This window comes from Ornithorhynchus anatinus, chromosome 4, assembly GCF_004115215.2.
Source record: "Ornithorhynchus anatinus isolate Pmale09 chromosome 4, mOrnAna1.pri.v4, whole genome shotgun sequence".
Lineage (NCBI taxonomy): Eukaryota > Metazoa > Chordata > Mammalia > Monotremata > Ornithorhynchidae > Ornithorhynchus > Ornithorhynchus anatinus.
The window spans coordinates 110,148,794-110,160,904 of record NC_041731.1 but is presented as its reverse complement, the minus strand read 5'-3'; the positions used below and the strand labels follow the sequence as shown (position 1 = coordinate 110,160,904).

Here is a 12,111-nt window from a genome sequence, read left to right as displayed (position 1 = left end):
TACTCTGCAATAGTGGTAAACCCCTTCAAATCCATGTTCCAGGGCATAATCCTCAGAACTACTAGAAATTTTCTAATGATCTATTTTTAAAAACAGGAAGGTGATGATTCATTGCTTGTAACAGTAGTGCCTGTAAAATCATCTAAAACATCTGGAAAAATGAGAAAGAGTTTTGAGGACCTGGAAAATGAACGAGAGGAACAAAAAATTAGCAAGTATGAAGAAGAAAAAGGAAGAAATGAAGAACAAAGATGTTCTCTAAAGGAAGCCAAATGCCTTTCATTTGTCATGGTAAATGATCTTGGGGAGAAGGAGGAAAATTATTTTAAAATAATCATGTTGCTTTTCTTTATCCAATTAGAGTTTTCGCCATAACTTTTTTTTTTTTAGGATGATGAAATGGAGAACCAGGGAACAAAGGAATCTCTTTCTCCTGGAAAGCTGAAATTAACTTTCGAAGAATTGGAAAAACAAAGACAAGAAAATCGTAAGAAGCAAGCTGAGGAGGAAGCGAGGCGACGTCTGGAAGAGGAGAAACGGGCCTTTGAGGAAGCAAGACAGCAGATGGTAAATAAGGATTCCAGCTGGGCTTTGGTCCTTCGCTGAAGGGATAGCAATGTTTATGACAGTCTTCTCTCACCTTTTTAGAAGATCCCTGAAACAGTGGCATAAGCTCTTGAGCACCACTGCAGGAAAGCAATGGAAAAAGAGGGGCCCCTCTGCTTCTGAGCCTACCATTTTAGAGCAGAAGCAGCAGCCCTGTTCTCAAAGTCTGAAAATACTCATGCGAAGAGGCCGGAAACACGGCATAATGGATGGAGCGTGGGCCTGGGAGTCAGAGGTTCACGGGTTTTAATCCTGGCTCTGCTACTTGTCTGCTGTGCAACCTGGGGCACAGCACTTCACTTCTTTGGGGCTCAGTTACCTCATCTGTAAAATGGGGGTTGAGACTTTGAGCCCCACATGGAACAGGGACTGTGTCCAACTCAATTTGTTTGTATCCACTCCTGCACTTAGTACATTGCCTGGCACATAGTAAGTGCTTAACAAATACCACTATAATTATTATTATAAAAGCTCTAAAGCTGAGAGACACCAAAAGTCACTGGGCCCCAAGGAGATCATTCCCTCCTGAAGGAAAAAGGAATCACTGATGATTCTGAACCCTGGGAGAGAGAGAGAGAGTGAGACAGTGTGTGTTGTGGGGTGAAGGGGGGGCAGTAATCAATCTTTCAAGCAACTGCAGTGGTGTTGGGTGAAGGGGAGAGGAAAATGAAATGGGAGGCACGAAGAGATGGAAACATCTATTTCCTTCTCCAGAAAACACTGGTATACACAAAGCAAGTCATGAGAAGGATTATTTTAGGAGTGGGAAATGTGGGCATATTTGAAGGCAGAGGGGAAAGAGCCATCAGAAAATCAGTGGTTGAAAAGTGTGGTCAGTAGGGGAAGAAGAGCGGGCAGAGGTGTTTTTATAAGAAGGGATGGGGTTGGAGACACAGGTCTATTTAGAAAAGAGGCAGGAGCTCTCTGAAGAAATAGCTGAGATGCACGATTCGACATGGGGGTAGGAGGGAGCTGATGACGAGAGGAAGGTTTTGGAGAGTTCACCCCCTGATGGTTCCAATTTTGTCAACAAAGTAATTGGCAAGATTATCAGGGGAAAAGAAGGCAGAGGTAGGGGCACTAGGAATTTCAGTTGAGAGTCAATCAATTTTATTGAGTGCTTACTGGGTGCAGAACATTGTACTAAGTGCTCAGGGAATTATGATTTAACAGAGTTATTATTATTATTATTGTTAATAATAATGGTACTTGTTAAGGACTTGCTATATGCCAGGAACTGTAATAATAATAATAATAATGTTGGTATTTGTTAAGCGCTTACTATGTGCCGAGCACTGTTCTAAGCGCTGGGGTAGACACAGGGGAATCAGGTTGTCCCACGTGGGGCTCACGGTCTTAATCCCCATTTTACAGATGAGGTAACTGAGGCACCGAGAAGTTAAGTGACTTGCCCAAAGTCACACAGCTGACAAGTGGTAGAGCCGGGGTTCGAACCCATGACCTCTGACTCCAAAGCCCATGCTCTTTCCAGTGAGCCACGCTGCTTCTCTGTACTAAGCACTGGGACGGATACAAGCAAATTGGGTTGGACACAGTCTCTCTGGCCTGTGGGGCTCACAGTCTCAATCTCCATTTAACAGATGAGGAAACTGAGGCACAGAAAAGTGAAGTGACTTGGCCAAGGTCACACAGCAGACAGGTAGCAGAGCTGGGCTTAGAATTCATGACCTCCCGACTCCCAGGTCTGTGCTGTACCCACTATGCCATGCTATTTCTCGAGAGCCGGTAGACATGTTCCCTGCCCACAATGTGCTTACAGTCTACAAGTCTGGAAGACTGAGTAGGGCAGTGGGAGTTCATGATGGAGGAATTCATTCATTCATTCAATAGTATTTATTGAGTGCTTACTATGTGCAGAGCACTGTACTAAGTGCTTGGAATGAACAAGTTGGCAACAGATAGAGACAGTCCCTGCCGTTTGACGGGCTTACAGTCTAATCGGGGGAGACAGACAGACAAGAACAATGGCAGTAAATAGAGTCAAGGGGAAGAACATCTCGTAAAAACAATGGCAACTAAATAGAATCAAGGCGATGTACGTTTCATTAACAAAATAAATAGGGTAATGTAAATATATACAGTTGAGCAGACGAGTACAGTGCTGAGGGGATGGGAAGGGAGAGGGGGAAGAGCAGAGGGAGATGAGGGGAAAAGAGGGTTAATCTGTGGAGAGGTGAAGGGGGGGCGGTAGAGGGAGTAGAGGGAGAAGGGGAGCTCAGTCTGGGAAGGCCTCTTGGAGGAGGTGAGTTTTAAGTAGGGTTTTGAAGAGGGGAAGAGAATTAGCCTGGCAGAGGTGAGGAGGGAGGGCATTCCAGGACCATGGGAGGACATGGCCCAGGGGTCAACGGCGGGATAGGCGAGACCGAGGGACGGTGAGGAGGTGGGCGGCAGAGGAGCGGATTGTGAGGGGTGGGCGGTAGAAAGAGAGAAGGGAGGAGAGGTAGGAAGGGGCAAGGTGATGGAGAGCCTCGAAGCCTAGAGTGAGGAGTTTTTGTTTGGACCGGAGGTTGATAGGCAACCACTGGAGGTGCTTAAGAAGGGGAGTGACATGTCCAGATCGTTTCTGCAGGAAGATGAGCCGGGCAGCGGAGTGAAGAATAGACCAGAGTGGGGCAAGAGAGGAGGAAGGGAGGTCAGAGAGAAGGCTGACACAGTAGTCTAGCCGGGATATAACGAGAGCCCGTAACAGTAAGGTAGCCGTTTGGGTTGAGAGGAAAGGGCGGATCTTGGCGATATTGTAAAGGTGAAACCGGCAGGTCTCGGTAATGGATCGGATGTGTGGGGTGAACGAGAGAGACGAGTCAAAGATGACACCGAGATTGCGGGCCTGAAAGACGGGAAGGATGGTCGTGCCATCCACGGTGATAGGGAAGTCTGGGAGAGGACCGGGTTTGGGAGGGAAGATGAGGAGCTCAGTCTTGCTCATGTTGAGTTTTAGGTGGCGGGCCGACATCCAGGTGGAGACGTCCCGGAGGCAGGAGGAGATGTGAGCCTGAAGGGAGGGGGAGAGGACGGGGCGGAGATGTAGATCTGCGTGTCATCTGCGTAGAGATGGTAGTCAAAGCCGTGAGAGCGAATGAGTTCACCATAATCATAATCATGAGTTCACCAGGAATCATAGTGTTGCTGAGCGTGAGGGCAGAGCTATAGTAGGTGAAGATGAATTTGCCTACCTGGTGCTTGACTTACCTGCAACAGTTCACCTTACACACAAGTGGGAGTCAGTCATATTTATTGAACGCTTACTTTATGCAGAGCATTGTAATGATAATTATGGTTAATCAATTAATAATTAATTATGGTATTTATGCTTACTATGTGCCAAGCACTGTTCAAAGCACTGGGGTAGATACAAGGTAATCAGGTTGTCCCATGTGGGGTGCTCAGTCTTAATTCTCATTTTACAGATGAGGTAACTGAGGCACAGAGAAGTTAAGTGGCGTGCCTAAGGTCACACAGCAGACAAGTGGCCGAGTCAGGATTAGAATCCACATCCTCTGACTCCCAAGTCTATGCTTTCCACTAAGCCGCGCTGCTTCTAAGCGCTTGTGAAGGAGCTATACTGTGGAAGTGACCAGGGCTAGGGATTGGTGCTGCAAGATTAATGGAGGGATATGGGGACATTTGGTTGACTTCAGTAGAGAGGGCAGGGTGGAGGATGTAGATTTTTGTGCTGCCAGAGAGAGGAAGTGAGATAGGAAAGCCAGATGGGATGTGATAGTCTGGGATGGGGGGGATAAGATGGTATAAGGAGCTTCGAAGAAGGTGATGCTGGTGCTGTTCGTGATGGCCATCGTGCCCACAGGGTGGGGGCCGAGCTCCGGCACTAGCCCCTGCCATCTCCTCCTGACAGCCTTGGCGCTGCCCGCTGCATCCCACTCCGCAGGGAAGCCCCTCCCGGCTGGCTCCCCGTGGCACCGCCATGGCCCTCAGCCATGTCGTGGGGCACCGGCCTCATTGGCACTTACCCTGCCCTTTGGGGCCAGCTGGGCCTTCTTCCATACCTTCCCGCCCAAACCCATCCAGGGTCCACCGTCATAGCTGACATCTTGCTCGTCGCTCAGCCCACTGGCTTATCCCACCCCCTTCTAGCTCATGGGCAGGCAGTGTGTCTAATTCTGTTGTATTGTACTCTCCCAAGGGCTTAGTACAGTGCTCTGCGCATGTAAGCACTCAATAAATACCACTGATTGAATCAAAGCCACCTTCTCCAGAGGCATTCCCTAACCTTTCCTGATCATATCAATCCATCGACTACACCTAGCGTCTATATTTACACCGGTTTATTTTGGCTCGCCTCTGGTTGTTACCAACGTTTCTCCTGTTCTGCTTTTCTCCTGGTAGATTCTAAACTTCATGAAGGTGGGGACTTGACTCTTATTATACTTTTCCAAGTGCCCAGAATTGGGCTCTGAATAAAAGTGAATATTGCCATCTAACTGTAGAAAGAGTTACATGGCTGCAGTGCTGCTCCGGCTTCTAATGTCCACAGTAACATCTATGTGTCATGAGCATGTCTCCCCCAGTCCATCCGTTCAGGTGACCATCCTGATCAAGTCAATACCCGCAGCTCTGTGCCAATTGAAATGCAGACCTGATGAAAGTCTATTCTACTTCATGCATGGAAATGGAATCTGAGAACCTAGATATACATAATTAGACACTTACCATATGCTGCTTTAATTAAGGCAGATTTTTATCAAAGGATAACACTGAATCTACAATTTACCATAGTCATAGCTCTAAAACTGTCTCCAGTTTTCCTGAATATGTACTATTTGTGTTTGTAAAGTTCTCCCATCAAAAATGACTGGTTGACTTTTCTTCTTTTTATTAATGCTAGCAGAGCAGCTCCAAAATGATCCATTTGATTTACTTTTAAATGTCTTTGGGGCCTTATTTTCAGGGAAAGTTATTTTATCAGTATACGTAATAACTGCCTTGACTACATTTACAATCTTTGAGTAAAGAAAAACACTTTGTGCATAGTTGCCCTGATGGGTAACTGTGGATAATCACGGTAAATCAGTTGGGTTTTTCATTTTGATCTCAGCATTGGAGTAGAAAGGTTTGGAAGGACAGCTTTCAGCCTCAAAGTGAATAATATTCTTTAGGGATTGTAAAGTAAAATCAACTGTGTCTAAAATCTCATGGACAAATTGGTTGGCTAAAGAGAGGTTTCAGCCTTTTGATTTCATTTTTTTCCTGGATTCCATGGCTTAATTCAATCAAGAGAGACAAACTTTAAAGTGGTTATTTTTGTTAGGCCAATGAAGAGGAAGAAAACCAAGAAACTGAATATTCTTTTAAAGAATACCGCCCAGGGAAACTCAAACTCAGCTTTGAAGAAATAGAAAGACAAAGGAGAGAAGAAGAAAAAAGAAAAGCAGAGGAAGAAGCTCGAAGGCGAATAGAAGAAGAAAAGAAGGCCTTTGCAGAGGCCAGGAAGAGCATGGTGAGAGAAATCTCTTACAAATATCAAGGGGTTAGTTTATGATTTTAGCATTGGGATCTGCCTACTGGAAAAGTAGCAATGTTGATAGAAATGATTGAATTTGGTTCACAGTAAATGCTCACTCCTTTCCCCACTCCTGGTCACTCACTCTTGTTCTTGCAAACATCTCTCCCCTCCTCCCCACAACCCCTTCTCCCACTTACACCCCCCCCTACACCTTCTGTGAGTTGGGCCTCACAACTCATTTCCTCATGTGCTCACACACACTATCCTCCCAGTACCTACCTATTTCTCTTGCTTCTCTTTATCTGGAATCCAGTTGTCCTTTGTTTGCTGACTGGTTAATAGTTGCTGCAATATCTTTATTATTCTGTTTGTCCCAAACACCTACTAGTTCAGTGTATTGAGTACTTCAAGCGGGTCCACTTAAAATTCTATTATTATTACTACTATAGAAACAGCCCAGGAGGTGAAAACCTCGGGGTTGCGTTTTGAACACCACAGCATCATCAAACAAGTAAAGCCAAAACCACCCTTTCGGCAGGCTTGGAATGCTGCTTGCCAATAGCCATCTTCAAAGTCTGGGGCAGTTTTTGTCCACTCACCTCTCGTCTTCCTGGCTTTCAAAATCTACTTTGGACTTTTGGCTAATGTGCCAGGGAATAGCACCAACAAAAACAGGTGGATGACAATCCAGAGCAGGTGACAAATATCCAAAAGAACAGGGAAAATAATAATCATGGTATTTGTTAAGCGCTTACTATGTGCCAAGCACTCTTCTATGCGCTGGGGTAGATACAAGGTAATCAGGTTGTCCCATGTGGGGCTCCCAGTCTTAATCCCCATTTGAAAGATGAGGTAACTGAGGCACAGAAGTTAAGTGACTTGCCCAATGTCACACAGCTGATTAGTGGCAAAGTCAGGATTAGAACCCATGGCCTCTGAGTCCCAAGTCCGTGCTCTTCCACTAAGCCAACAAGCAGACCGAAAAGTACCAGATGGCAGTGGTACTTTAGGTGGGCTGATTTCTCTCCAACACTGTCTAGGAACTGCCATGGGGAGTCAAGTTTGTTCCAAAACCTCACCTCAATTCCAAAAGACTGATGACATGGAAACATTGTTATATGTGCTAGCTGGGAGCGTTCTCCATGCCTACAGGATAGAACACTTTGTTTGGAGGAAGTTCAGCCTTTGCTATGTTCTCTGAAATTCAGAATTGGTTTTCAGACACCCTCCTCCCTCTCCAGGTAATGGAGTTGATCCCTCCAGTGCGGAGACAGCAGCTCCATGGGAAAAAGTCCACAGACTAGGAACCTCAAAGACAAATGAGTTCTTCACCAAGCCCAACACCCAAAGTTGGAAAAGCAGTGCCCTGTCCCTTAAATTATCCACCACCCGGCTAGTGCTGAAAGAGTTATAGCTCTCCATCAGGAAACTTTACACAGTATCTTCTATAATTTACCCTTGTTTGCCAAGTTCCCTCAGCCAGATCAAATGTTTCAGTTAGGCTATCAGTTAATCTCTTGTCATATCATTTTCCGATGGTGAAGAATATGTTCCATGTCTAAGAGGGAACTTGAGAGATCTTTAATAGAGTGCTTGTCAAAGTATGTAAGCGGTTGGGGAGTGAGGGGGGTGGGAGGGAGATTGGGGGGTGTCTACACACCTCATCTGTCACCAACCTGCGGGGACAAGTTGCTCGACTATCCACATGCCATGAAACCCATTCTATGGTACTACTGTTTATTAGAAGCACATCTCCAAAAGGTCTTCCCCAACTAAACCTTCATTTCCTCCTCTCCTATTCCCTGGCACTAGGATTTGCACCCTCACTTCCTCAGCCCCATAGCACTTATGTATATAGCTGTAATTTATCTATTTATATGAATGTCTTCTCCGCCCCACACCACCGCCCCCACAACACTGTAAGCTCACCGTGGGCAGAAAATATGTCTACCAAGTGTATATTGTACTATTATACTGTACTTACCCAGTAAGTGTTCAATAAATATGATTGATACCAATCCTATTTGAAAAACTACAGGGCAACCTAGGAGGTCACCAAATCACAGAGCATGCCACAGTACAGCAGCTTTTAGCTGGGAGAAATTGATTTTTTTTTTTTTTTTTAACCTTCAGCCCTCAAGCAGAACCACACTCAAACCACCCCAGAAGGATGGGAAACCTATTTAATGGTAACCCTTTCTTGGTAATTAATTTTAATGCATCACCCCGTCAGGAAGCTCTTAGATGGAACCCACATCCCACTGCATTGGGATCAGAGCTGGAGGAGATGAAGTCCTCTGTTAAATAAAATCCTTTATGATTGTTGAAGATTATTAAAATCTCTCCTTACCTTTTCTGGTCAAAACCATCTCAGCTCCTTTAATGAACACTTATCTACTTTAGAATGCAATATGTCATGGATGAATAAACAGTAGAATTTGAACTTTGCTACAAAAGTAATGAGGATTACTTTCAACAGGTTTTGGAGGATGATGTGCCAGAGATGTATAAATCAGTCTCTCAAGAGTCTCTAACTCCAGGAAAGCTAGAAATTAATTTTGAGGCTTTACTGAAACAAAAAATGGAAGAAGAAAGGAAACGAACTGAAGAGGAACGGAAGCAAAAACTAGAAATGGAAAAACAGGAATTTGAACAACAGAGAAAAGAAATGGGAGAGGTAAGAGAGTAATGTTGAAAGAAAAAATTGTCATTCTGAAACCTGGATAGCCAAATTTCTCAAGTTCATTTTCTGGTTCCTGATGATAGTTTTAGTAGCAATGAATACTACAAACTAATAGGGTTTTGAAGTACATTAGGTCAATTACATGCTAGCTAATTGGAAAACTGAAAGTGACCAAACTTGACATTTTTAGTTTCATTTTTATTCCTCTGAATAGTAAAATAACTTTATCTGTTACTTTAAAGTGAAAAACAGAGCACTTTAAATACGACTGCTTGACATTCATGTGAAAGGCGACTGTTTTTGTGCTTCCCAAACACTTTAGGATAACACTGTGCACCCAGAGATTTGAAGCACTTACTGGGTGCCAAGCACAGCAGTAAGCAGTGATATAGATGCAAAATAATCAGGTCCAGCACAGTCTCTGATCCAGAAAGGATTTACAGTCCAACTGGGAGGGAGAACAAATAGTTAATTTCCATTTTATTCATTCATTCAATCATATATATTGAGCGCTTACTATGTGCAGAGCACTGTACTAAGCACTTGGAATGTACAATTTGGCAACAGATAGAGACAATCCCTGCCCAATAATAGGCTCACAGTCTAAACGAGTGTGATAGATGAAGACACTGAGGCACAACAGCACTGAGGATGGAGTCGGGATCAGAATCGAGATCTTCTGAATTCCTGTCCCATGCTCTTTCTACTAGACCACATAGCTTTTGAAATACTTTTTTTTAATTCTTTGCTAAACTACTTTATAATTTTCAGTAAAAGTGTACTTTAGAGGAAGTTTGAAAAATGTAAAAAAAAAAAAAAAAAGGGAAATCTCTCATGTAGAAATGGCAAATGCCTTATAGATTTTCCATTTCACACATACTCTAATTTCTTTTGAATTTAAAATTGCACAGAAAAACTGTTGCACCACAAAATACAATCACATCTTGATATTTTAGGATCCAATCATACCTTTCATGCAAGGCTTAAATACAATTGATTGACTAGTAGTGGTAGTAAACTAGTAAAATAATGGCTGCTTCTCCAATGTGGTAGCAAATGGAGTTAGTTGGCAGTGGAACGGGAGCAGAAGGTGAAGAGACCCCAAACTTTGTATGATGGGATCTAACCTTGATTGGTTACCAGGCCTACACTCTCAGAGCATATGCACAAGTAGAGAGCACACATGAGATTCCCATTAGGACATAGTTTTTAACTTAGCTCATTCACTTCTTTAGAAATTAGAACCAAGTTAATTTCAGTAAAATTCTTTAGAGTGGTTTGAGGAAAAACGCCAAATGGAGTAGATCAAGCATTTTTATTACAGGATAGAAATGGGTTTCACTTAAAAATGGGTTTCACTCCCCCTGCTTACAACAGAAAATCGAGAAAGGTGTGTACCAAATCGGTTGTAATCCAGGCTCTAAGATTCAATAAATACCTTAGCTCGATTGAATATACATTTTTGCGATCAACTAAGTAGCTTCAAGCACCAGAGTCCTGAGAAAAACTTTTAATTTTATGAAAATAAGCAGCCTTGGTCTTAGTGCTTAGTGCAGTGCTCTGAACATAGTAACCACTCGATAAGTGTCATTGATTCATAACCAGGACTTTCTTTGCCAAGTGGCATTTAGTGTTGTAATATTGTACAAATTTCCAGATTTTTTTTACATAAGATCTTAATTTTTGAAGGAGAAGGAAGAGAGTGAAACTTATGAATTAAGCAGGGAGTATGAAGAATTAATTAAATTAAAAAGAAGTGGCTCCATTCAAGCTAAGAATTTAAAAAGCAAATTTGAAAAAATTGGTCAACTCTCTGAGGAAGAAATACAGAAAAAGATTGAAGAAGAACGAGCTCGGAGAAGGGCAGTTGATCTCGAAATTAAGGAGCGAGAGGCAGAACATTTTCATGAGGTGAGTTAATTTCCTATTTAATATTTACTGAGCGCTTACTGTGTGCAGAGCACTGTACCTATGCACTTGGGAGAGTAATAATAATAATAATAATAATGTTGGTATTTGTTAAGCGCTTACTATGTGCCGAGCACTGTTCTAAGCGCTGGGGTAGACATAGGGGAATCAGGTTGTCCCACGTGGGGCTCACAGTCTTAATCCCCATTTTACAGATGAGGGAACTGAGGCCCAGAGAAGTTAAGTGACTTGCCCACAGTCACACAGCCGACAAGTGGCAGAGCTGGGATTCGAACTCATGAGCCCTGACTCCAAAGCCCATGCTCTTTCCACTGAGCCACGCTGCTTCTCCATAATAATGTTGGTATTTGTTAAGCGCTTACTATGTGCCGAGCACTGTTCTAAGCGCTGGGGTAGACATAGGGGAATCAGGTTGTCCCACGTGGGGCTCACAGTCTTAATCCCCATTTTACAGATGAGGGAACTGAGGCACAGAGAAGTTAAGTGACTTGCCCACAGTCACACAGCCGACAAGTGGCAGAGCTGGGATTCGAACGTACACTACACCAATATAACAGAGTTGGTAGACACGGTCCCTGTCCACAACGAGTTTAGTCTAGAGGACATGGGAGGCAAGAAAAGCATAACTGAAACTCATACACTCGTATCCCATGACAGGTCATTTTAACCTACATTTAAAGACTACTAATAACCCTTTGAATAGGATTAATTAGCAAGGCAGACTCTTGGAAAACCTAATGTGAAATAGTAAGTAAATTGCCACACAAAAAAATGCAAAAACCCTTGGCTAATTCACAAATTACAGTCATCACCTGAGTAGTCAAGAACATAAACCAACTAAACCCATTTTCTCCTTTTTGAGAGACTTGGTGAAGACTGGGAGCTACTCTCCATCCCCCTTTTGGGGACATTTTCCACTCCTGTCCTCAGTCCTCTGGTGGGACTGAGGAAGGAGAATCCCAAACTATTGAGACTTGTGATCAGTTCTGACTATAGCTGAACACTTGTAATGAGAATGTAAATTTTGGATTGGGACCATTCCATTAACACTTTGTGCTGCCAGAAGACAGCTGTCTGAACCCAAGCAAACTTCTGGCGCCAAAATTCATTAGAAGTATACACACAGACACACATACATGCATTTTATAATGCACATTCAGCAGGGCTGCTCTAATGCTTCCTTTCCGAAAAGTCAGAGAGAATGAAGCGGGTTGACTCAGAGGGGAAGACTCAGGGAAGCTCCTTGTAATATATGCTACCACACAATACCAACATTCTGGCTGTTGGGGCAGTCAAGATCAAATCTGGATTTTTCTGTTTTTCTAGTTTCAGAATGCAAACTGGATTATCTGAATTCCAGGGGGTTGGAGGGTGAAAAAATTGCTTCTTCTTTCTGGCCACATTGGATGCC

The 12,111-nt window shown here is 43.5% G+C and overlaps 1 protein-coding gene across 5 annotated transcripts in view; it reads left to right on the top strand.

Annotated features, from left to right (window-relative positions):
* Window positions 1-12,111, top strand: part of NEXN (nexilin F-actin binding protein) — a 57,291-nt gene that overhangs the window by 41,179 nt on the left and 4,001 nt on the right. For all 5 annotated transcript variants that reach the window (XM_029061904.2, XM_029061902.2, XM_029061905.1 and 2 more), the window contains 5 exons: window positions 97-291; window positions 391-567; window positions 5,894-6,082; window positions 8,568-8,765; window positions 10,461-10,682. In XM_029061904.2, the coding sequence (XP_028917737.1) occupies window positions 97-291; window positions 391-567; window positions 5,894-6,082; window positions 8,568-8,765; window positions 10,461-10,682 (981 nt within the window). The remainder of the gene's footprint in view (window positions 1-96; window positions 292-390; window positions 568-5,893; window positions 6,083-8,567; window positions 8,766-10,460; window positions 10,683-12,111) is intronic.